The following is a 25,532-nucleotide window of genomic DNA, read 5'->3' on the forward strand; positions in this document are numbered from 1 at the left end:
TCACCACATGGGATGAGGCAGTTTGAAGCCACAAACTCGAGCTAGAGGAGACTGGCTAGCTCCTCACTTGGGTCTCAGACTCGGAGGCTCACTGTCCTGTAGAGAGGGCAGATAAGGAGATTCTGCTGGAAAGATGGGGGAAAAGTGCATTGCCACATCTCCTCCCCAAAGAGAGAGACCGCTGGCTGAACAGGAGCCCGCTGCTCACGCTCCTCTGGGAACTCGGGGGACGGCCTGGCTGGAGCTGCTCTGCCCAGTGAAGGAGCACGTGAGCCCTCCGCATGGAGGGAGGCACAGGAGCCTGAGGAGAGGTGGAGCTTCTCTGTGGGGTGGTGCAGAAGTGGGAGTGTGCAGGCACTCTGAATCCCTGCCAGCCTGGGGCCTGGCCCAAATGTCTCACTCTGAAGAGAGGAATGTCCCATTTTGCTGGATATCTCAGTGTGAGGCCACTCTTGGGTTGAATTCCTTCCCCAGCACCAACCCCCCACACTTTCATCCTCCCCAGACAACCAGCCACGCATCTGTGAGGACAGAGAAGGGTGTTTAAATTACTAAGCAGTAAAGTGACTCACGGATCTCTCTGTACAAATTACTCTCCTCTGATTTCAAGCCAGCCTCGGCTGTTGCTCACGACTGCTCCATCTTTGATGTGGGCTTGGACAAGCATGAGCAGCTCCAACAGCCCCTGGATTTCCTTCCAAGAATCAGAGCCAGATCACTCAGTGGGTATTTTTGTGGCTGTAAAATACTTTTGTTAAACAAAAGCTGTGCCAACGAGATCATTAAACATTTGTTTTGCTTATTTCACTTTAACCTTTGGATCTTTTTTCTTCTCAAAGATTTGTGGAGAGTTGTCCATTACAGGTATAGAGTTGAGTGACCCATTCCTTGAAAAAAGTAGAGAGGTTTGGAGTGTCCTGTAGCAGGCTTAGGGTTGGGGGGACTTCAGCCCCCTGGGCAGCTCTGGACTCCTGGGGAGCAGGAGTCTTCGGCCCCACGTTTCCTCAGCAGCATCCGCAGAACCTCATGCAGTGTGTGTTCTGAGGAGGCTGAGTCACATCCTATGTGTTTCTGTGACCCAAAGATCTTGTAGTCTCCTCAACAGATGTGGCCTGCTTCCTCCTCTGGCTGCCTCAACATCCAGTCAAGTCCCTCCACCCTTCCATTGTTTCTTGACCAGGACACACTTTCTCTTTTTCTGAATGTCCTGAAAGAGAGTGTTTACCATGCAGCTGACTCCTCAGACTGGATTTCCTGCTCACATCAGTCCCCACCACCAACACCACCTCCTCTGGTGTCATCAGTGTTCCCTCTATGAGTGATTTGAGCCACTAACCTGGAATCCTTAGCCTGGAACTTAGGGGTTTAGGATAAATGCTTCCCTCCTGAGCCAGCCCAGTGAAAGATGATTTCTGCACCAGTGTCAACAGCCCATCACCCTCTTATTTGATACTGAGATAAAAAACGTTGACAAAATGCTGAATCGTTAGATTTCTCTGTGGCTGTTGGGTTTTTATCTTATAAAACTGTATTTAATGCTGAAATCCAAAAAGCATTAAATGCAGTGCATCCCAGAGATGTGTGTCTTCCAGGCCCCCCACTAACTGGGTTTTTATTCATCTTTTGCTTCCTTGATCTGAGTGCAGGCAATAAGCTGGATCTGCTTGTGGGAAGGAATGGTGGGACTTTGGGCTGAGATGTGTAACTTGCCTAGAGACAAAAGCATGAAAACCCCGAAGCAGCTTTTCATCCCATTCAGGATGTGTGTGTGGTGGCAGAGCTCAGAGTTGAGTGTGACTCAAAGATTAAGAAACAGAAGGAAGGTTCTAGGCAGCGGGTTGAGGACCAGGACCCTGAGCGCACATTCATGCACATGCATCAAGGTGCACACACAAGCCATGCATTTTCGGACTAGATAGGCTATGAAAGTGTCAGAGAGGCCAGTCATGGAAAACACGTTCAGGAATGAGGTTCTGAAGAGAGCACTGCCAGCTGGAATCTTGCCTGTTCTTCAAGGTCTGTTTCATCTGCCACTTCTTCCATGAAGGCATCCCAGACCTCATTCCCTCCAGCATGGTTAGAGTGCCTCCTACACACAGGTCAGAGTGCACCTTGGGTCACAGCTCTCCAGATGGTCCAATTGGTATTTCCTGGAGATACGTTTTTCTACCCACCACCTCCAACTCCAAGATTGTATCTCTTATCATCCCAACAGTTCTTCACGAGCCTTAAGCACAGCCCTTCTTTAGTAAACATTTGAGAGGAATGTGAGGACAATATTTGGGGACCTGGGTGAAATAACAGCTCAACGGAAAGCCAGAAATCTGAACAGATTTTGGCAACATCATTGCCAAACTTCAGATGCTTTTCCTTGAAGAGGTGTGAGGAGGAAAAAATTCATTTGACAAAGCATCAAGGTTGTAGACAGAGAGGAACTTGTCAATTCTTTGGCTGGGAGAGACTAAAAGAGAGAGGAAAAAGAAGGGTAGAGAGGGGCTTATCCACTGGGGGCCAGTTTTTCCCCTCCTTCGGGAAGCTTCTGATCCTAAAGGGTAATATGTACTGTACGTAAGAAAATACAATGATACCTGGATTAATGGGTATTTTGAGCCTAAATCACTTGATTACAAAAATCATTTTCACTATTTGGGGAACAAGGCAGCCAATCATAGGAAGATGAGGAAATTATACTCACCTGATCCCCTTGGTCCTGCCTTTGACAGGGAGACTGCTGCCTAATGTTCAGAAGCTGCCATATTTGGCCCTTTGTTGCCAAATCCACATGATAAAAGGAAAGACTCTCTTTCCAACGATTGTTAACAAGCTTACCAGTGCATCTTTGCCACCAACTTTCCCTAAAGACATGAGCTATTCAGTTCCAAAGTTATTTTCTGTATAAACTAAAGGAGGTCTTTTTTTTTTTTAGAATTCTTTTTTTTTTTAATTTTTATTTTTTTCCCCCCAAAGCCCCAGTAGATAGTTGTATGTCGTAGTTGCACAGCCTTCTAGTTGCTGTATGTGGGATGCAGCTTCAGCATGGCCGGAGAAGTGGTGCGTCGGTACGCGCCCAGGATCCGAACCCGGGCCGCCAGCAGCGGAGCGCACGCACTTAACCGCTAAGCCATGGGGCCAGCCCAAGGAGGTCTTGATTAAGAGGAAAATGTAGGCCATGTGTGCTTGTTTTTAATGTTGAACACCCTATCACAAAATTATGCCCATTTTGGTTAAATGGTTTTTTTTAGATGAGGCTTGCTCTCTTCTTTTTAATCTTCAACTTAGAAGAAAATACGTCCACCAATATGACTGATGCTTCTGTGGGGAGGTGTTTCCAGCGTCTGCACTGAGTCATTTATCTTTAAGCAAATTATGAAATTATTTCTTTATCTGCATTAGTAATAAATTTTGTGTTTACCCAGCTAAATAGCGTTGAGACTTGTACAGACTTACCCATACTTAAAGATAACACCAGAAAGGCGAAATGGCACAGCCTTCTTGGCTCCCTTTTCCAGCTCCCTGCGGGAACTCTTCAGGGATGGTCTGTGTAGAACGGAACAGTGCACCTCCTGGGGCCATATTCTCTTCACGTTTACAGATGCAGGAGAACAGGGTTTGGAATTCACAGTTTGGCTACACTCACCCCAGACTCACAGACAGAGGACAAGGACAGAGAAAAGGTGCATCCCCACATTTGATGGGCCTTCCGGGCACTTGCCCTTGCATCTGGCGCCGCAGACTCAGCGGGAGCAAAACGAGCCCTGGGGGCGTGGAGGTCCCGTCCAAGGGGAGGACACACTGTGAGTCTACAAACAGGACGATATGACGTCAGACGCGGGCTCCACAAACAGAGGACGATATGACGTCAGACGGGGGCTCCGAGGGAGAACACAGCGGAGCGAGGCGCACAGCGGCCAACGCGCTGACTGGAAGTCGAGGTGATGTGCCACGAGGAGGTCGTCAGAGCAGACCCGGAAGTGAAGGAACTGCAGGAAGAGCCTCCAGGAGAGAGACAGCGCCTGCGGAGCACCTGGCGCGCCCACAGGCCTGTTTTGTGAACAGTGAGAAGGCTGAGGGGCTGACGTGGGCCAGAGACCAGGTCCCAGTTCAGCTCCCAGAGCCGCCCTGAAAAGGATCATGCTGCCTCATGGTCATGTGACAGGTCCTGACCAATAGGCTTACAGCAAACGAGTCACGTGGCTGCTTCCTGGAGAGCGCTGGGCCCGCTGTTTCTTCTCATGCTCTTCCTCCAGAAGCAGAACCAGATGATGTCTTGAGGCTGCGCCCAGGAGGGTAGAGCGAGCTGGAAGGAGCTGGTCCCAGGGCAGCTCCGAGAGCACAGCTGCACACAGCACTGACTGCACAGTTCCAAGATTGTATAAGAGAAACTTTTGTCTTGGGAATTTTGTTTACTCAAATCCAAAGTGAATCTTAACTGATACATCGTGGTCAGGACTTAAGATTTTGTTGCCAGGTGTGAGGCCACTGGAGGGTGTTCAGCAGGAAAGTGACGTCATATGCAGTATAATTTTAAGAAATATTATGTTGTTAGCAAACCAAGTGGGCTCGCCCCCTGGTGAGTTCAGTAATCCTCTACACCAGTGGAAGTTGTCTCACAAAGTAAAGTGTATTTGCAGCAAATAGTAGGCCATGAGGAATCATTTCCAAAGTCATGGTGTCCCCGAACAAAGGGAAGCAGGGACATTTATTTCAGTTGGGGAATGAATATTCAAAAGGGAGAGGGGGGTATTTGCTTGCACAGGCTCAGTTCGAGAACATGCTTGCACATAATGAGGCCTAAGCTCCTCCTGGAGAGATCTTTGTATTAAAAATAAGGCAGAGGTCATGGGCTTAGCTCTTGTAGTGAGGCTTGGTCAGTTTCAGGATGGTTGGTGGTTACATCTCCCTAATACGCAAAAGTAAAAGAAAAAACTTGGAAAAAGAGTCAATTGCTTCCAAACCCACCTTTGAGTCTCTCAAGGTGCATAGTCAGTGACAATGTTAGCTGTTATTTGGAGACTTGATTGTGTGGGACAGAAGTAGAAGGACCAGTAAGGAAGCTGCTATCTTTGTCCAGCCAGAGTTGGTGGTGGTTCAGACCAAGATGGGTGGAGGTGATGAAACAAGGCCAAGCATCTGGGACTGCAATTTTTCCTAACAGGTTGTGTCATGCACTTCTACTGATCTGATGTGTAAGGCAGAAATGAAATGGTCATACACCAAGACACACTTTTATGGTGGTAGCTGCATAATGCTAAGGGAGCTCAGAGAGGTGTAATTACCTTTTGTTAGAAGAAATAGCAAGGGCCCCTCAGAGGTGGCAGCATTTGAACTGAATGAATACTTTGCCTGCAGAAAAACTACAGTCAGAACAGCTCAGACAAAGGTTAAAATGAGGTCCTTTTCCCAAGTGGAGGGGGACAGGTGTTCAATAAAATATGGCCACTCTTGCTGGAACCTTCAAAGAAAAGCTGAAGGTGCCAATATACAGAGCCACACTTGCCATTCTGGACCTGAGAACCAGAGTCACCTGGGTTCTCTTCTCTATCCCTGGGGGCCAGAACTTGCTCATAATAACACCTTTTCTCTTTCTCAGCCACCCTAAAGGACAGCAAAGCAGACTGCTCAGCTGACCCACCCATGAACCCAGGAGGAATTGAGCACACCTCTCCACAGGTCAATGTAGAACTGTTTTCTGAGGGGGACTTGCTTCTTCAGGTACTGTATGATATTGTCCATCTCTATTCTGTGTCAATGATTATGATTATAACAGATTCAGACCTCAGAGTTTTCCAGAAAACATTTTGTTTCAATTCTTGTTGAATTTTTCTTTAATTATTATGTCAAATTTTCTGAATGAATAGAGTATTCTATATCTAATTTCCCATTTTTGGACAATTCTATAATCATAGTGCCATGTGAGTGGGAGTCACACATGAGGTGGGAAGAGTCAGAAACCCTGGATGTCAATCCATGATGACCACTTGCTAGTCAAGTAGTAGTCATCTCTCCCCCCAAGGGTGGTTTTCAATCTTCCCTGCCTGCTTCAGGGGGTATGAGACTCAAATGGAGGGATGGATGTGAAAATTGTACTGTAAGCCATCAAATCCCAAGTAATGAAACAAATGTGCAAAGGAAAAATATATTTTGTGTAGATGGAAATGTTGCCATTTCATATTTCATTTTTACTACTTTTGAACATTTAAAAGATTTCTTTCTCTGTAATTTTCTATCTAAAAAATAATATATTGCTGGTACCCTAGCAAGGAATCTGGGTTCTGGGTGTCACAAATGTGGCAGATTTTCATCTTACAAACCAGAAGTACAAAACCTCAGCAGACGATCCAGGAAGAATATGCATAATCACTGGGTGACTGGCCATAGAAGCAGGTGAGTCTCCTCTTCGGGAACGAGGAGATGGCATGAAAGATCACTGCATCGTTATTTATATGGTAAGGGCTTATTTATCTGTTGAGAAAAATCATTACGCCTTTCTCTAGCTGAAGACTCAGTCTCAGCACAATTACTCTGTCTTAAAATTCTGTGGTCTCCTCTCCCCACTTGCAAGCTGAAGGAACTACATTTTTAATGATTCAGATCTTTTTTAAAAACTTAAAAAGAGACCTGCTACAAAGACTTTGTGACAATGTTAGCATATGTTAAGTCTGGATGTATGACTGTTGGTAGTACTGTTCTCTTTACTTTTTAGTGAGTTTGAAATGTTGTGTACTTATACCTTTAAAAAAGAAATTTTAACACAAAAACATCTTTTGAAATGAAATGCCTAAAGAATAACTTAAAGTTAGTTTGTTTAATTGAAAATTACCAAAATTCTGTATTAGGGTTCTCCCGAGAAACAGAACCAATAGGGTGTGTGTGTGTGTGTGTGTGTGTGTGTGTGTGTGTGTGTGGTGTGTGTGTGTCTATAAAAGAGAGATTTTAAGGAATTGGCTCATGTGATGTGGGGCCTGGCAAATCTGAAATCTGCAGGGCAGGCTGGCAGCCTGTAGACCCAGGGAAGAGTTGACATTGCAGTCTTGAGTCCAAAGGTTATCTGAAGGCAGAGTTTCTTCTTCCTCGGGGGACCTCAGTCTTTTTCTCTTGACTCCTTCAACTGATTGGCTCACCCACCCTATGGAAGGTAATCTGCTTTACTCAGTGTCTACTGATTTAACTGTGATTCACATGTAAAATAAATAACTTCACAGCAATATTGAGACTAGTATTTGACCAAACATTTGGGCACCATGGTGTAGCCAAATTGACAAGTGAAATTAACCATCACAGACTAATAGTTAGTTGCATTTTAAATGGCTGTCAATAAGAATTAGTTTCAGTTGCTAAAATAAATAATAATGAACTTGTTTCAGTTGATAAAGAAATATTTTACTTCATTTTATGGGAGTACATTCAGATATTTGTCATTTAAGACCAAATTAAATTTAAATCATTCAATTTTTATAAAAACACTCTGGACACAGAAATGGTGAACTAAGACCAGACATAAAATATAAAGCAATAATAAATGGTAAAAATCTGAATGGTTTGCTAACTAAATAGAATAATCTATTAATGTCCTATTTGTTTTGTTGGTTGTGATAATAATGATGTAGAGGGTGGGACTTCTGGACTGGCAATGTGAAGAGTTTGGCAGATACCCCCTGCCCTAGCTCAGTGTGATGGAGGCTCTACTCTGGATGGGTGCAGCCAATAAAACAAGACTCTCTCTCTTCCCAGTTCCCAGTCTAGGGTTGGTTTCACCCTAGGAAGGATAGGCTTCTAACGTCTCTCATCACCCCCAGCTCATGTTGTCAAAGGTCTATTCCAGGAAAGCATGGCTGAGAAGACTGGGGCTTTCTTCCCACACCCAGCCCCACTCATAGGGTATAAACTCTATCCCAGGAATGGCAGGCTGAAAAAACTGGGCCCCAATGTCCCCAACCTAGGTCACTTGTAGTGGGGAGGATCCACATCAGAAGGGTCTAGCCAAGGTGACCAGAGATCTTGCCCAGGATCCCAATCACAGAGCAGAGGTGTAACTCAGAGAAGCAGCCAACATCCATGCTCCCAACTCCAGTGCAGGGGCACTAGAGAGAAACAGGCCATAAGAACAGAGAGCTCTGAAGCTCTCCCTAAGGGAACTAACAATTTAGAACATAGCTTGGGGAAGTTCATGCATAATGGCACTCTCAAAAACAATGGGAAATTTGGTGGTTAGCAATGAAGAGGGTAAAACAGTAGACCAGCTAAAGTGTAACAGAAAATCAAGGAAAGAGACAGTTTAGAGGAGACTTGGGGTCAGAACAAACCTCAAAATCTAGCAAACCTCTGCTCTCAGAAAGGGCTTAACTGTAATTGGGTCATACTGTGGAACAATAGAGAAATCAGTTGGCAGTTAGTGGAGGATGCCAGCTGACTGTGATGCCAATTGAGACAGACCAGCCAGAAGCTTGAGGAGGAGATCAAGGAAAGAGACAATCAAACACAGTGTGGATAAACACAGTTATCACCATTTGGTGGTCAGGGAGACTGTGCACACACCCAAGGCTATGCCATACAGGGCGTGAGATCAGAGGCTGCAGGGGGAGGGTTAGTTAGACTTCACTGAACTCACCCATCCAAGTCTTTAAATAAATAAACAAGCAAACAACAAAAACAAGCCCCAGGATGGGGATGGGGATTGGTATCCAGAATTACTATATTATCTAAAAGGTATAGTTTTCAACAATAAATTATTAGACATGCAAAGAAACAGGAAAGTGTAACCCATATACAAGAATAAAAGAAGGCAATAGAAACTGCCTTTGAGAGGCCCAGATGTTGAATATAGCAGACAAACTTCAAAGCTGCTATTATAATTGTGTTCAAAGAACTAAAGAAAGTCATATTTTAAAAACTAAGGAAGATAAGATGACAATATCTCATCAAATAGAAATTATCAATGAAGAAAGAGAAATTAGAAAAGAAATCAAATAGGAATTCTGGAGTTGAAAAGCACAATAAGTGAAATGAAAAATTCACTACAAGAGCTTAACAGTAGATTTGAGCTGGCAGAAGAATCAGTGAATATGAATGTAGGTCAATAGAGATTATGCAATCTGCAGAACAGACACACACAATAACAAAGAAGGAAGAGAAATGAACAGAGACTCAGAGAAATATGAAATACCATTAAATGCTCCAATATACATATAATGGGAGTATCAAAAGGAAAGAAGAGAGAAAAAGGATCAGAACAAACATTCAAAGAAGTAATTGCTTAATAATTCACAAGTTTGATGAAAAACATTAATGTACATGTCCAAGAAGCTCAACAAATTCTAAGTAGGATAAATACAAAGAGGTCCACACCTAGACACCTCATAGTCAAAATCTGGAAACAAAGACAAAGAGAAAATCTTGAAAACAGCAAGAGAAAAATGACTTGTGTACAAGGGAGCCCCTGTAAGATTAACAACTGACTTGTCATCAGAAACAGTGAAGGCCAGAATACAGTGCAATAGCATAAAGTGCTGAAAGAACAAAATCTATCAGCCAAGAATCTTGTGTCTGGCAAAACTATATTTCAAAGTGAAGGTGAAATAAAAACATTCCCAGATAAACAAAAACTCAGACAATTTGTTGCTAACAGACTCACCTTCTAAGGAGTACTCAAGGAAGTTCTTCAGGCTGAAAGCAAGTGATACTTGACAGTAATTCGATCCACAGGAAAAACAAAGAGTACTGATAAAGGTGATTATAGGAAATTATAAGAGACAAAATAATATTTCTTCTCCTTTTTTTCTCTGAACTGATGTTAAAAAGAAGTTGCCTGAAAAAAACATGTATAAATTGTGTTGAGCCTAAAACATACAGAAATTTAACATAGTTGACAATAACAACAGTGTAAAGGAGGCAAGTGGGAGCACACCTGTATTGGAGTAAGGAAATGTCACCAGATGTTAACTCAAGTCCACAAGAAGCAATGAAGAGAACCAGAAATGGTAAGCAAGGAGTTTAATAAGGTAATCTTCTACAAATATATATTTGCTCTCCTTTCTTCTCTAAGTGGATTTAAAATGCATAAAATTATATAAAGTAATAAAATAGCATGGTATTATTGGATTTGTAACATATATAGCTATAATATTTATGAAAATAATACCAGAAACAGAGACAGAGAATGGAGATATATAGGAGCAAAGTTTCTATAGCTCACTGGAATTAAGTTGGCATAAATATGAAATATATTTTGGTAATGTATTATGTATATGTAAGCCATAGAGCAACCATATTTTAAAAACTCAAAAAATTAGTTATTAAAGATATTGCAATGTTATACTAGAAAATATTCATAGTAAAAGAGAAACAAAAAAGATATGAGACATAGAAAACAAAAAGCAAAGTGGCAAATGTAAATCCAGCAATATCAATCATAACATTAAATGTAAATGGTTAAACAACCCAATCAAAAGATGGAGATTGTCAGGCTGTATTTTAAAAAAAGATCCACAACTATACGCTGCTCACAAGACAGACACTGTAGAATCAAAAATGCAAATAAATAGAAAATATAAGGATGGGAAAAGATATACTATGCAAAAAACAACTATAAGAGAAATGGAGCAACTATACTAATATCAGGCAAAATATAGACTTTAACACAAAAAAATATATTATTGGAAATAGATATTTTATAATGATGACTGGGCCAATCCATCACAAAGGTATAACAATTATTAATATATATACACCTAACAACTGCAGCCCAAAATACATGAAGCAAAAACTGGTAGAGTTAAAGGGATAAATTATTCAACAGTAGTAGTTAAAGACTTTAATACCCCACTTGCAATAATGAACACATCGACTGTATATAGAAGACTAACTAGATATAGAAGATTTGAGCCTCACTAAAAACCAGCTAGGTGTAACAAAATCTATAGAAAACTCCACACAACAACAGCACAATACACATTCTACTCAAACATGGAATATTGTTTAGGCTAGATCGTATGCCAGGACATTAAACATGCCTCAATAAATTTAAAAGAATTGAAGTCATTCAAAATATGTTCTCCAGCTGCAATGGAATTTAATTAGAATCAATAACAAAAGGAAAATTGGAAAAATAACAAATATTTAGAAAGTAGGCAATGCTTTCCTAAATTTCTAATGGGTCAAATAAGAAATCACGAGGGAAATTAGAAAATACTTTGAGATAAATGAAAACAAAAACACCACATACCAAAATTTATGAAATCTGCTAAAGCAGTGTTTTACAGAAAATTTTAAGCTATAAATGCCCATATTAAAAAAGAAAGCTCTCAAATTAATAACCTGACTTTCCACCTTCAGAAATTGTAAAAAGAAGAGGAGACAAAACCCAAAGCATTCAGAGGAAAGAAATAATAAAGACTAACATGAAAATGAATAAAATAGAGATCAGAAAAACAATACAGAAAAATCAATGGAAGGTTATTTGAAAAGATCAACAAAATTGACAAAACTTTAGCTAGACTGATAAGGAAAAAAAAGAAAGAAGACTCAAATCACTAAAATTAGGAATGAAAGAGGAAACTTCATTACTGACGTTCTAGAAACAAAAAGGATTATAAGAAAATACTAGTAGCAACTGTAGTCCAACAAATTTTAAAACTTAGACAAAATGGACGAGTTCTTAGTGAGTCACATACTACCTACACAAAAAGAAATAGAAAGTCTGAATAGACCTATAACATGTAAAGAGATCAAATTAGTAAATCTAAAACATCCTACAAAGAAAAGCTCAGGCTCAGGGGGCTTCATTGCTGAGTTTTGCTAAACACTGAAAGAAAAATTAACACCAGCCTTTCACAAACCCTTCCAAAAAAATAGAAGATGAGAGAACAACTTCTAATTCATTCTACAAAGCCAGTACTACCCCGAAACCAAAACCAAAGACATCACAAGAAAAGAAAATCACAGACAAGTATCTCCTATGACTGTGGGTGCAAATCCTTAAGAAAATACTAGCAAACTGAATCTAACAACATATAAAAAAGATTATACACCAGAATCAAGTGGGATTTTCCCAGTGAATGCAAAGTTGGTTTAACACGTGAAAATCTATTAATGTAATACACTATATTAATAGAATAAAGGGAAAAAAACCACATGATCACCTCAATTGACATATAAAAGGCATTAGGCAAAATCTGACACACTTTAGTGATAACACTCACCAGAATAAGAATGGAAGAGAACTTTCTCAGCCTGATATAGGATGTCTACAAAAAAAGCCCCAGCAAACATCATACTTAAAGTTGCAAGACTCAAGCTTTCCCTTAAGATCAGGAAAAAACAAGTATGTTTGCATTCACCATTTCTACTCAACATTGTACTAGAAGGTCTAGGGAAATTAGGCAAGAAGATGAAATTAAAGGCATCCCTACCGGAAAGGAAAAAGTAAAGCTACCTCTATTTGCAGATGACCCTGTCTTGTAAGTAGAAAATCCTAGAGGATCCACTACAAAACTTTAAAACTAAAAACAAGTTCAGCAACGTTGCAGGATACAAGATCAATATGCAAAAATCAATTGTATTTCTGTACACTAAAATTGGAAAATCTGAAAATGAAATTAATAAATCAATTCCACTTACAGTAACATTAAAAATAAAATACTTATGACTAAATTTAACAGAATAAGTGCTAGTCTTGTACACTGAAAACTACAAAACATTGTTGAAAGAAATTAAAGACATAATAAAATGGAAAAACATCTATATTCATGGATCAGAAGACTTAATATTTTTAAGATGGCAATACTCCCCAAATGATCTACAAATTCAACACAATCCTTATCAAAATCTCAGCTGACTTTTTTTTGCAGAAATTGACAAGATGATCCTCAAATTCAGGTGGAAATGCAAATAACTCAGAATAGCCAAAACAATCTTGAAAAAAGAACAAAGTTGGAGAATTCAGACTTCCTGATTTTAAAACTTACTACAAAAGCTACAATTATCAAGATAGTGTGGTATGACATAAGAATAGAGATATAGATCAATGGAATAGGATTGAGAGTCAAGAAACAAACCCTTATATTTACAGTAAATTGATTTTTACCAAAAAATTCAATGGGGAAAGGATAGTTTTCTCAACAAATAGTACTGAGACAACTGCATATCCACAGGCAAAATAATGGAGTTGGACTCTCTTCTCACACCACAAACAAAAATTCACTCAAAATGGATTATAGGCCTAAATATAATAGCTAAAACTATAAAACTCCTAAAAGAAAATGTAGCAGTAAATCTTCATGACCTTGGGTTAGGCAATGGTGGGAACCCCAAAACACAAGAAAAAAAAGATAAATTGGACTTCATCAAAAATAAAAACATTTGTGGATTAAAGACTTGAATGTGAGACCTGAAACTATGAAACTTCTAGAAGATAACATAGGCAGTATGCTCTTCAACATCAGTCTTAGCAACATATTTTCAAGCACCATGTCTCACCGGGCAAGAGAAACAATAGAAAAAATAAACAAACGGGACTACATCAAACCAAAAAGCTTCTGCACAGCAAAGGAAACCATCAACAAAATGAAAAGACAACCTAACAATTGGGAGAAGATATTTGCAAACCATACATCTGATAAGGGCTTAATCTCCAAAATATATAAAGAACTCATGCATCTCAACAACAAAAAAACTAACAACCCAATCAAAAAATGGGCAAAAGACCTGAACAGACATTTCTCCAAAGAAGATATACAGATGGCCAACAGGCACATGAAAAGGTGTTCAACATCATTAACTATCAGGGAAATGTAAATCAAAACTACAATGAGATATCACCTCACGCCTGTCAGCATGGCTATAATTAACAAGACAGGAAACAACAAGTGTTGGAGAGGATGTGGCGAGAAGGGAACTCTCATACACTGCCAGTGGGAGTGCAAACTGGTGCAGCCACTATGGAAAATAGTATGGAGATTCCTCAAAAAATTAAGGATAGAACTACCACAGAATCCAGCTATTCTGCTGCTGGGTATTTATCCAAAGAACTTGAAAACACCAATGCATAAAGATACATGTACCCCTGTGTTCATTGCAGCATTATTCACAATAGCCAAGACTTGGAAGCAACCTAAGTGCCCATCAAGAGACGAATGGATAAAGAAGATGTAGTATATATACACAATGGAATACTACTCAGCCATAAGAAACGATGAAATCTAGCCATTTGTGACAACATGGATGGACAATGAGGGTATTATGCAAAGTGAAACAAGTCAGAGGGAGAAGGTCATATACCGTATGATCTCACTCATTAAGTAGTAGGTAATAACAACAACAAACAAACACATAAAGACAGAGATTGGATTGGTGGTTACCAGAGGGGAAGGGGGGAGGGAGGAGGGGGAAAGGAATAATTAGGCACTTGTGTGTGGTGATGGATTGTAATTAGTATTTGGGTGGTGAACAGGAGAACATGATGTAATCCATGCAGAAATAGAAGTATAATGATGTACACCTGAAATTTATACAATGTTATAAACCAATGTTACTGCAATAAACAAAAAATTTAAAAAAATAAAAACATTTGTGATTCAAAGGACACCATCAAGAAAGTGAAAAGATAAATGAAAAATAGTGATAACCATAGGGGAAAAAATATTTACAAGTCATATATCTGAAAGGGACTTTTAACCAGAATATATAAAGAACACTTACAACTCAACAATAAGAAGACAAATATCTCAATTTAAAAATGGGAAAAGAATTTGAATAGACATCTCTCCAAAGAAGATATACAAATAGTCAATAAGCACCTGAAAAGATGCTCGAAATCTTTAGTCATTAGGGAAATTTAAATCAAAGCCACAATCAATATCATTTCACATCCACTGGAATGGCCATTTTAAAAAAGACTGTAGCAAGTAACAAAAACTCACACTTGAACGTTTATGGCAGCATTATTCATAATAGCCAAAAGTGGAAACTCCCCCAATATCCATCGATTGATGAATGGATCAAAAAGAATGTAGTATGTCCATATAATGGAATATTATTCAACATTAAAAAGGAATGGAGTACTGATACGTGGGTAAACCTTGAAAGCATTATGCTAAGTGAAAAGAGCCTGTTATAAAAGTGTATGGTTCCATTTATATAGAATGTCCAAAATGGGCAAATCTATAGAGACAGAAAGTAGATTAGTGAATACCCAAGACTGAGAATGGGGTCCAACTAATGGGTACAAGGGTTTCTTTTTGGGGTGAACAAGTATTCCAGTGTTAAATTATGGTGATAGCTGCCTAACTCTGTGACTATACTAAAAGCCACAGATTCAAGAAACATACTAACTCCAAAAATAAATACATAGTAAAATCACACCTAAGAATGTCATAGTCAAACTACTGAAAACTAGAGAAAAATTGAAAATCTTTAAAAATAGCCAGAGAAAGTAAAATACATATTACCTTCAAAGGAGCAACAGACTGACAGTCAATATCTCAATGGAAACCAGAACACACTAGAATGATAGCTGCAAAATGCCCAAAATTTCTTTATAACCAGAGGAAATATCCTTCAAAAGTTAAGGTGAAATAAAGACATTTTTAGGCAAACAACAATTAAGAGAATCAGCAGCAGCAGACCTACACTAAAGTAAGTCATTAAGAATTTTGTTCAAGCAGAATAAAATCCAGAAGAAAACTCAAAAATGCAGGAAGAACAGCAATAATAAAATTTTTTGTGACACGAATAGCATATAAGACAAGTGGGAGTATGGAAAATGGTGTTAAAGAGTTTTCAAGTATTTAGCTGGAAAGTAATACAAGTATTAGTCTTTTCAGATAATAATAAGTCAAAGATGTATATGAGGTAACCATTAAAATAACAGTAAAAATACTTATAACTACCAAGCTAATGGGAGAGAATAAAAGAATGGAAATGTGACAATCCAAAAGAAGGAAAAGAGAAGAAAAAAGAACACCCAACATGTGGGAAAAATAGAAAACAAATTTTAATTGGTAGAATTAGCACAGATATACTAGTAACGATGTTAAATATAACATTCAATTTTACAATTCAAAGACAAAGATCATCAGACTGAATTAAAAAAACAAAAAAAACCTATGCAGCTGTCCAGAAACACAGATTAAGACAAAAGACAGGAGAGTGTAAAGTTAAAGGATAGAAAAGTATATTCCATGCACACCCTAACCAAAAGAAAGGTAGTATGGTTTTTTAATGTCAGACAAAATACTTCAAAACAACAAACATTACTAGAGATTTTTTAACAATGTTTTATATTGATAAAAGTTGATTATATGATGATATAATATTTTTATATTTATTTACATCCAATTTCATAACATCGAAACATATAAAGAAGAAACTGACAAGACTATGAGAAAAAATAAACATATCCAAAATCATAATAGGACGTTTTTAATGATCTCTCAGAATATGGTAGAACAAGCAGGAAAAAAGTCAATAAGGGTTTCAAAAATTTAAACAACATGACTTGAAAGCTTGATTTAATTGACATATACAGAATGCTGCACTAAATGACTGTATAATACACATTCTTTTAAAGTGCATATAGAGCATTTACCAAAATTGATCATATGCTAGATATAGTTGATCATATCTTAGATAATCCATGATAATTTTCCCATATCAAGATCCTTAGCTTAATCACATCTGCAGAGTCTCTTTTGCTATGCAAGGTGACACATTCACAGGTATTGGGGATTAGTACATGGACATCTTTGGGAAGATATTATTCTGCCTACCACAAGGCATTTAAAGATTTACAGGAAAGTAAAGGGAGCAAATCAGTGACCTAAGTGTGACTCTCAAGAAGCTAAAAAAATTATCAAGGCAATCACAAAGTAGAATTAAAAAATAATAAAGGCTGAAATAAATGAAATAGAAAATAAATATACAATAGAGAAAATCAACAAAGGTGAAAGTTGGTCCCTTGAAAAGATTACTAAAACTAATAAATCACTAGTAAAAGTGATCAAGAAAAGAGAAAACACAAATTGTCAATATTAGGAACATAAAACAGAATGTTATTATGGAATCTACAAACAGTAAAAAAGTATAATAAATGATATTAGGGGAAATTCTATGCAAACAAATTTGACAATTTTGATGAAGTGAATATATTCCTCCAAAAACACAACTTACCAAAACTGAAACAAGAATAAATAGAAAATCTAAATGGTCTGATATCTGCTAAAGAAATTAAGCTCACTCTTTACAATCTTTCCCCAAAGAGAACCCCAGACCCAAGTGGCTTCCGCATTGAATTATTCCAAACATTTAAGGAATAAATCACATCAAATTTAAGGAATAGACTCCCCCAGAGAAATTTAAGAAAACTTAAATAAAATGTGGGATATACCTGTTCATAGATTGGAGACTCCATTTTGTAAATTCTCCCCAAATTTATCTGTAAATTCAAAGAAATTCCTATCAAGTAGGAATTTTTCATGGAAATTGAAATGTTGATTCTGAAATTACAGAAATGCGATGGGCCAAGATTAGCTAGGAATATCTTGAAGAAGGAAGAGGAGGAGAAGGAAGTAGGAAGACATGTTCTACTGGATATAATGATATATTTTAAATCTGCATTTTTTAAAGCACTGTGTCATCAACACAAAGATCAACAGCCAAATGAAGCAGAATAAAGAGCCTAGAAATAGACTCACTCATGTATGCTCATTGCCCTCTGACAAATGTGACCCTGCATAGCAGTGGGGAAAAGACAAATGTTTCATCAAATAGTGGGGATCAACAGGAGTCCAGGAGTACAGCTCATGAGGATATGTTCTTGGTGGTCAGCCAGAAAGTCTATAGCTAGCTTTGACTGCTTCCAAGATGATTCTAACCTGAGCTGGCATTTATTAGGCCATGTTCCTTCCTGAAGTTAGATTTTGCTGCCTTGTCAGTGCAGCTGTCCAGCCCCTGCCTGTCAGCTAGGCCATCCTAACATGCTCACAATGGGCATTTCCCTGTCAGCAGAACTCAAATTACATGTCTTAGACTTTAGCACTTTTCACTGAAATGTCATGTCACTTAAATTTTATTTTATTATCATTATGTAATCCTTTTCTATTAACTTGGTCTCATTTTTTAGGCTTTTCCCTCTATGCTTTGGGTCAGTTTTGGGTTACCATGCCTGCTTTTTTCTGTCTTGTGATGTATTCCACTAAGATTTCTTATCATCATGACATTCCCCTGCATAGATGAACCACTCTTATCCTAGTATTAGCAAATTAATATTAAAAAAAGCAAATGTACCTTATAAAGGGAATTATTCTTCAATATGTAAAACAAATCCAAAATAGCAATTTCATCATGGCTAATTTTATTTGGTGAAAAACAAGGTCTAACACTGCTGCTGACTTTGGTAGCCATTTCCTGAATTCCCCACTAATAAAGTAGAGTGAAATTACTTTGATCTTCAGCAACGTGTATTACTTTTTATTCTACATGTTTGTATGGACCCTTGGTGTATGTTGCTCTATTTATTTTAGTTTATTCAGCGCTTGCTGGAGCAAGGGAGTCAGCCACTGTCACTTGAGTTTTGGCAGAACCTTCCAACCCATGTGATCTCAGATGCGGCTGAGGCATCAGCCATCCCTGTGCCCCAGGTGGCAAACTGCAATAGCAACTGCAGGACCACCAGAAACAGTGACTTGCAGGACACTATCAAGAAGTCTAACATACATGCAGTTGGAGTCAAGAAAGAAATGGAGAGAGGACGACTGGGTAGAAAAAAATGTTTGAATAAATAATGGTTGAAATTTTTCCAACTTTGATGAAAAATAACAACCCATGGGGCCATAAATCCCAATGAACTTGAAGCAGGATCAATACAAAGGAAACCAAACTATCATAGTCAAATCTCTGAAAACCGGGAGAATGGCTAAACAAATTATGGTATGTTTGTGTAATGGAATACTACTCAACAATAAAAAGGAATCACAGATATCATCATCATGGCAGCCTGAGAGGATCCTTTTGTCTCTCCCCTTCCATCTACAGTGAGTAAAACATCCATAACCCAACAAAGGCTACCTTGCCCAACACACTAACATGCTGGAGAGATCCACCCATTGGTACATACAGAGGTGGGTGGATTGGAGCACATAGAAGAGGCTAAATGAGGGAACAGCAAAGGCAGAGCCCAGAATCCTGGACCCTCAGCTGCAGCAGCTGAGCCAGCTGTCCCCAGCCCCAGAGAACCCAGTGGGCAGCAGCAGAGGTGCACATGTGACTCTGGCCAGCCAACCAAGGTGGCATATGGCCACAGGAAGCAGAACAGCAGTGGAGGAGGAGCCCCGTGATCCCAGGCCCCCCAGCAGAGAGGTGCACAGAACTCCTACATCACAACCACAGCAACACCTGCAGCTGCAAGGTAACAGACAATAGTTGAGATGGTGCCCCCTGAACATTTGCTCCCTCCCCACTCTTCCCCTCTCCCTGCCACAGCTATGAAACTTCCAACCCATGTGATCTCAGATGTGGCTGAGGCATCAGCCATCCCTGTGCCCCAGGTGGCAAACTGCAATAGCAACTGCAGGACCACCAGAAACAGCAAGGCATCAGTGATCTCCAGAAGAGCAGGCAGCAATGAGAGTACCAGTAACACCAGAAATAGAGGCAGTGGAGGGTGGAACGTGCAAATCCTTCAATATAGCCAGAGGCAGCTCAGGTAAGAGATACCAAAAACTAGCACTACAGCACCACCTACCTAAAATGAAAGAAAGCCTTCTACTCTCCAAGCAGTTGAAAAGTTTGAATCAAAACGAACGAAGCTATACCTAAACAAAAAACATGTGTGCTACAGTGAATGCAGTGGCAGAGGAATAACTCAGCCATCACCACAAAAAACCACGGTACTATTGCATAGCAAAAAGAAAACAACTCCAGAAACCAAACATGAAGTCATGGAGGATTGTGATCTGATAAAGAATTCAAAATAGCTGTCAGGAAGAAACTCAACGAGCTACAAGAAAAATCAGAAAGGCAGTTCAATGTGCTCAGGAATAAAATCAATGAATAGAAGGAATACTTTACCAGAGAGACTGAAACTCTAAAAAAGAACAAAACAGAAATTCTGGAGCTGAAGAACTCAATAAATGAGGTGAAGAATGCACTAGAAACATTGGAAATAGAGCAGATTGTGTGGAAGAGAATCAGCGAGCTCGAAGGTAGAAACCTAGAAAAGATGCAGGTAGAAGAGGAGAGAGGACTAAGACTTCTAAAAAATTGTAGAACGTCTATGAGAAGTATTCGACTTTGTTAGAAAGGGGAACATAAGGGTCATGGGTTTCCCAGAAGGAGAAGAGAGAGAGAAGGGAGCAGAGAACTTATTTAAAGAAATAATAGCTGAGAATTTCCCAAACCTGGGGAAGGAATTGGATGCATAGATACATGCAGATTAGTGTCACTTAATAATACCCCCATGAGGAAATAGAATGTTCTGAAGTTTAAAAAAAAAAGTTCATGAATCAAGGCAGTCCTTTGCTGGCTTTTATATCCTGTTGTATAAGGCAGGATTGAGGTATGTTGTTTTATTTTACCAAAATTGTCATCTTCTGTTTACTTGAAAAATGTCTAGAGTTATTTTTAAATACCAGCTTTATAATCTGCATTGTTCTCCTACCTCCTGTGTAAGCACTGCTCAATTGTTTGAATTTTCCTTCTACCAGTCCCTGTGACGAGGAATAACAGAGCATGAAGACACATTTCCACACTGTTGATAGCTGCCTGAGCACATGGAGGCAGAGCTGGTGTACCAGTGGGGGAGGGGCTGTGCTTGGCGTGGAGTGTGGAGAGTGTGCCTGTGGTAACCAGGGCGAGGCAAAGCCCGCGGGCCCAGAGAAAAGCAGGCGAGAGAGGTGGCAGAGCCTGTAGATGTTCTCTTCCGATGGCTTTTTATTTTCAGTGCAACAGGAAGCAAGGCTATGAGTGATGACCAGGGAGGAAGTGTTGGAGATTTGAGGAGAAAGAATAAGATGTGAAATAGTCATCCAAGAGAATTGAGAGTGAATGGACCAGGATTTGGGGGGAGCATCAGAGGCCATTTAAAATTCACAGCCATGAATGTAAAGTGGGAACTGTCGCATTCAGCTGTGAGGGTGCAGACATAGGGTAGGCAGAAGCTGAATTTAACCAGGTTGATAATTTACCCAGTTGAGCTCAATGAATCGAGAGAAGTATAAAATTTGAGTGTATCAAAGGAATTATTACAACGACTGATACAATTATATATTAAAACCACAACAGGAAAAGAGAATGTAATGTTCTTCCACAAGATTATTGTTACTGTTGTTGTTGCTGCTGCTGTTACCCTCATCATTATTATCAGAAGAGTGTGACCATCTCAGGCCACAAACTGAGGCGTGCAAGAACCATAGCTTCCTCTGTTTTTCTCAAATTTAATTAATATTTTCAGCCTCTGTCAATTCATGAGTCCCTTCTGTCCTTCTTGAAGTTGATCTAAGTTCATGGGGACTTGCATAGAGCCAAGGTTAGGGGGCTGGAAGGCATCTGATGGGGGTTGTCCATGCTGGAAACTTCCGAGAGGTTCCTGTCCCTCCTGTACTCTGGATGTGCATCCATGCAGTCCCTGCTGACTTCTCCTGTTCCTGACCACTGGTGTCCTTGAGGTCCAGGATAATTCATGCTCTTCTGCCCACCCTGGGCTGGGGAAACAGTGTGATGTGTCCCAGGCACCTCCGTCTAGACTCACCAAGCAATCACTTCTTGGGTCTTACCCTGGAAAGGAGACTATTAAGCTTTAAACATCTATCTTTATTAATATTATCCTAAGAAACTGAATATACAAACAGGCAATATAAAAATAGAACAATCTGCAGCAACCTGCCCAGGAAACCAACCCGTTGTCTACAAAAGACAGCCCAGGAAGCCAGCCTGCTGGAAGTCAGACTTTTAGAAAATTAGACTACTGTCTCTAGTAACTCAGGAAGCTGGACAATGACCTCTGTAACAATCCACCTAGAATGGCCAGGGCTTGATGAATAACTCACAGCTTCCCAATTTTTGTCACTGCTTCCAACTTACAATCAACCAAAAAGGCCAGATATGTTCCCCTAACCAATCACATAGGAGGCCCCACTTTTAGTTAGCCTTCTCCAGCCTCCCCACACCAACAGCCTGCAATCAGGGCGTATCTGAAGCCATCCCTTTTCCCCACTATGAAGCTTTCCCACTCCTCTGCCTGCATTTGAGTCTCTGCCAAAACTCAAGTGACAGTGGCTAACTCCCTTGCTCCAGCAAGCTCTGAATAAATAGCCTTTGCTGTTCTCATTTGGTTGGTCTTCATATATTTCCATAAACCTGAATGCACACATGAGGTTTCTGGAGCAGAACAGATTAACTATTATTTACTTACATGTAAAAAATAACCATGTGGTGGCCCTGTGCCCCCATTCTCTACCCCTAGGCAGTGTGATGAAAGTGGAGGTTGTCCTATTCACTCAAGCCTGTGTTATTGTCACCAGCTAACTGCCCTGAGCAACTCAGAGGATGTTTGGGAGCACTTAACTGTTTTTCAAAGTTTTTTTTCTGTTTTTTTTTTTTAGTTATGTTAGGAGATACAATCACCAACCGCCCTGAACTGGTCCAAACCCCACCACAAGAGGGATGTCTGTACAGATGGGCTGAGAAGTGCCCAAGGGATTACCTTTGCTTCATTTTAATGTCTCCACCCCAAGAGGAGCTTAGGCCTTATTACCATAACATGTGATGTATGTGGAAGCACGTTTTCCAACTGAGCCTGCACAAGCAAATACCCACCTCTCCCTTTTGAATACTCATTCCCCATCTGAAATAAAAGGCCCCTGCCTTCCTGTGCTCAGGGAGCCACAGCTTTGGAAATAATTCCCCCTGGGCTCCTTATTTGCTGTAAATAAATCTTACTTTTTGTGACAACTACTTCTGGTGAAAGCTTTGATTTCAACTCACCAAGAAGTGGGCCCACTTTGGTTCAGTCACATTATGGGCAAGGAATAAAAACTAAGAATCTGGGCATTTATATACATGCAGTTCCCCTCCCCTCCTGAAAGGAAGGAGAAAAACCTTGGAAAGAATCCTGAACAACGACTCCAACCATTTGGGATGTCAATGAATCTTTCTAGGGGAATGATAAGACCACTGTCTACAGCTTTACAACCAGGGATGGCTCCATGTTCCCAGGTCCATAAACAAATGTCTCCAGAGTCAGAGAAATCTCTCTGGAGTTCTCACTCTCTATAAGGCTTGCTCCTTCAGCCCACTTCTCAAGTCTCAGTAAGGTTATCTCAGAGCCGCTAACTGTGCAGAAACTAAAAATATTTTCTCTAAAGCCCCTCAAACCTCAAACCTATCTGATGCTTCTGTCATCCTCCATGAGGGGTGGGCAGCCCTCGTGTCCCACACCCCAGCTTCTCAGGGACATCTGGGCATGTAGCCTCCTTCACTTCTCTTTGTCTATACTCCCACAGCCTCAAGAACCTTTTTAAGTCTCAGGGGCAGGCAGCTGTGCTGATGTCGTGTCACCAGCATTGTCCAAGCAGTTGTCTTGACTAGACCCATGAATTCCTTCCCTTTTCTCTGCCTGAAGACTTGGCCTTTGAAACACAAATGTCAGGAAGTCTCCTCTTTCTTTTTGCTGGTCATCTTTTCCTGAGGCATTTGCTGCTCCCAGAGCCCGCCCTCCTGGTGTGACCAGATAGCAGTTAAAAGGAGATCTTGTTGGGGCCAGCCCAGTGGCATAGTGGTTAAGTTCGACACACTCCACTTCAGCAGCCTGGGGTTCATGGGTTTGGATCCCAGGCATGGACCTACACACCGCTCATCAAGCCATGCTGGGATGGTGACCCACATACAAAATGGAGGAAGATTGGCACAGATGTTAGCTCAATGACAACCTTCCTCAGCAGAAAGAGGAAGATTGGCAGTGGATGTTGGCTGAGGGCCAATCTTCCTCACCCCCCCCCCAAAAAAAGAGATATTTGTTGGGCCAGCCCCAGTGGCCTAGCAGTTAAATTCCACATGCCCTGCTTTGGCAACACAGGTTTGGTTCCAGGATGCAGACCTACACCACTTGTCTGTCAGTGGCCATGCTGTGACAGCAGCTCACACACAAAATAAAGGAAGATTGGCAACAGATGTTAGATCAGGGCAAATCTTCCTCAGCAGAACAAAAAAAAAGGAGATACTTGGAGGTGGAATGTTTTGAAATCCTGCCTAATCCCACCACACAATGTTGTTGCTCCTCCCAGGCACATCTCCTTCTATCCACAAGCACACAGTGTTGCCTGATTTTTTAAAAAAATAAACTTGTCCATAGTTGAAAAGTTATAAAGATAGTCAAAAATCACCAGAAATAACTCCTGTAAACATTTTGGTACTTATCCTTTTACAATTTTTTCTATTCTTAGTTCATGAAGTCACTCAGCACCTCAGACTTGGCACACACATCCTACCCCCCACCCCCAAGAGCACCCTTTTCCTTCAAACTAAACCACCTGCAGGCCTGATCCCAGGCTGGGGCCCCTTGCTGGGGCTCTTGGCCCAGCTTCCTCATGATCTCTGGGCCCCAACTGCCCTGGCCTCTCTCTGCAAAACCCACAGCTGACTGCATGTGTCATTTCTTTGCTCTGCTCCCACTGAGCCTGTCTCCCATGTAAACCCTCTTCTCCTGGAGGCCAAAGGCTACTTTACATATTGTCTGTCTCAGGCTAAGATTTGGGAACATGTATGTTCAATAAATACTCACTGAAAAAATATATTTTTCCTAATTAGCATTTGTTTGTAATTTGTACCTGGAAATGTTGGGGAGTGGCTTCAAACCATAGGCATGTGTTTCCCTGACATGAGTATAGCAAAAAGGTTTCTGACTTAAAGCTTAAAATTTAAACTCATCTCAACCACAACCAAAATACTTTTCTTGTCCTAAGGCTGGATGCCTCCTCAGGATCTCCTGGAAAAATGGTTAAAAATTTATGCTCCTGGCGTTTCTAATACGATGGCTCCCAGGAGGTGTGGGAGGATGAATGAGCACCATTTTTAGCCACTCTGCCCAGGTGAACCCAGCTTGTACCTTAGCCAATGGCAAACATTGAGCTGCTCTGTCCATCTCCTATGAGGAGAGGCCTCCAATGGGTTGGTTTAGCAGAGGGATGGGCCACACTAGAGAGATGCAGAGCGGAAAACAAAAAAATGCGTGTGTGTATTTGTTTAACTGTTGTTCAGTTTACAGTATTCTCAACAGTCTAAGCTGAAATTTGGCTTTACTTTGCTGCCTCAGACAGACAGACACACACACACACACACACACACTCACCTTTCCTCAGGAGCTGATGTGAGTGAGAAATATTTGCACTGAGCTTGTTGTCAATGCAAATAATCCATAATCAAGCTATAAGTCAAAATTGGGGTGAGTTTATTATATAGGCCAGGTGTGAGGACTACAGCCTGGGGGGCTTCCTTCCCCAAGGAAGGAAACACACCAAAGAAGTGGGGTGTACAGTGTGGTTATA

General features: G+C 40.3%; 1 protein-coding gene across 1 annotated transcript in view; it reads left to right on the forward strand.

The window, feature by feature from the left end:
- The window catches only part of LOC101407159 (uncharacterized), a 51,904-nt gene that overhangs the window by 7,288 nt on the left and 19,084 nt on the right, over positions 1-25,532 (forward strand). Inside the window, exon 2 of the mRNA XM_087417851.1 lies at positions 5,591-5,712. Coding sequence (XP_087273977.1) covers positions 5,591-5,712 — 122 coding nt within the window. The remainder of the gene's footprint in view (positions 1-5,590; positions 5,713-25,532) is intronic.

Source organism: Ceratotherium simum, chromosome 27 (genome assembly GCF_057802395.1).
Source record: "Ceratotherium simum simum isolate JZ-2026a chromosome 27, ASM5780239v1, whole genome shotgun sequence".
Lineage (NCBI taxonomy): Eukaryota > Metazoa > Chordata > Mammalia > Perissodactyla > Rhinocerotidae > Ceratotherium > Ceratotherium simum.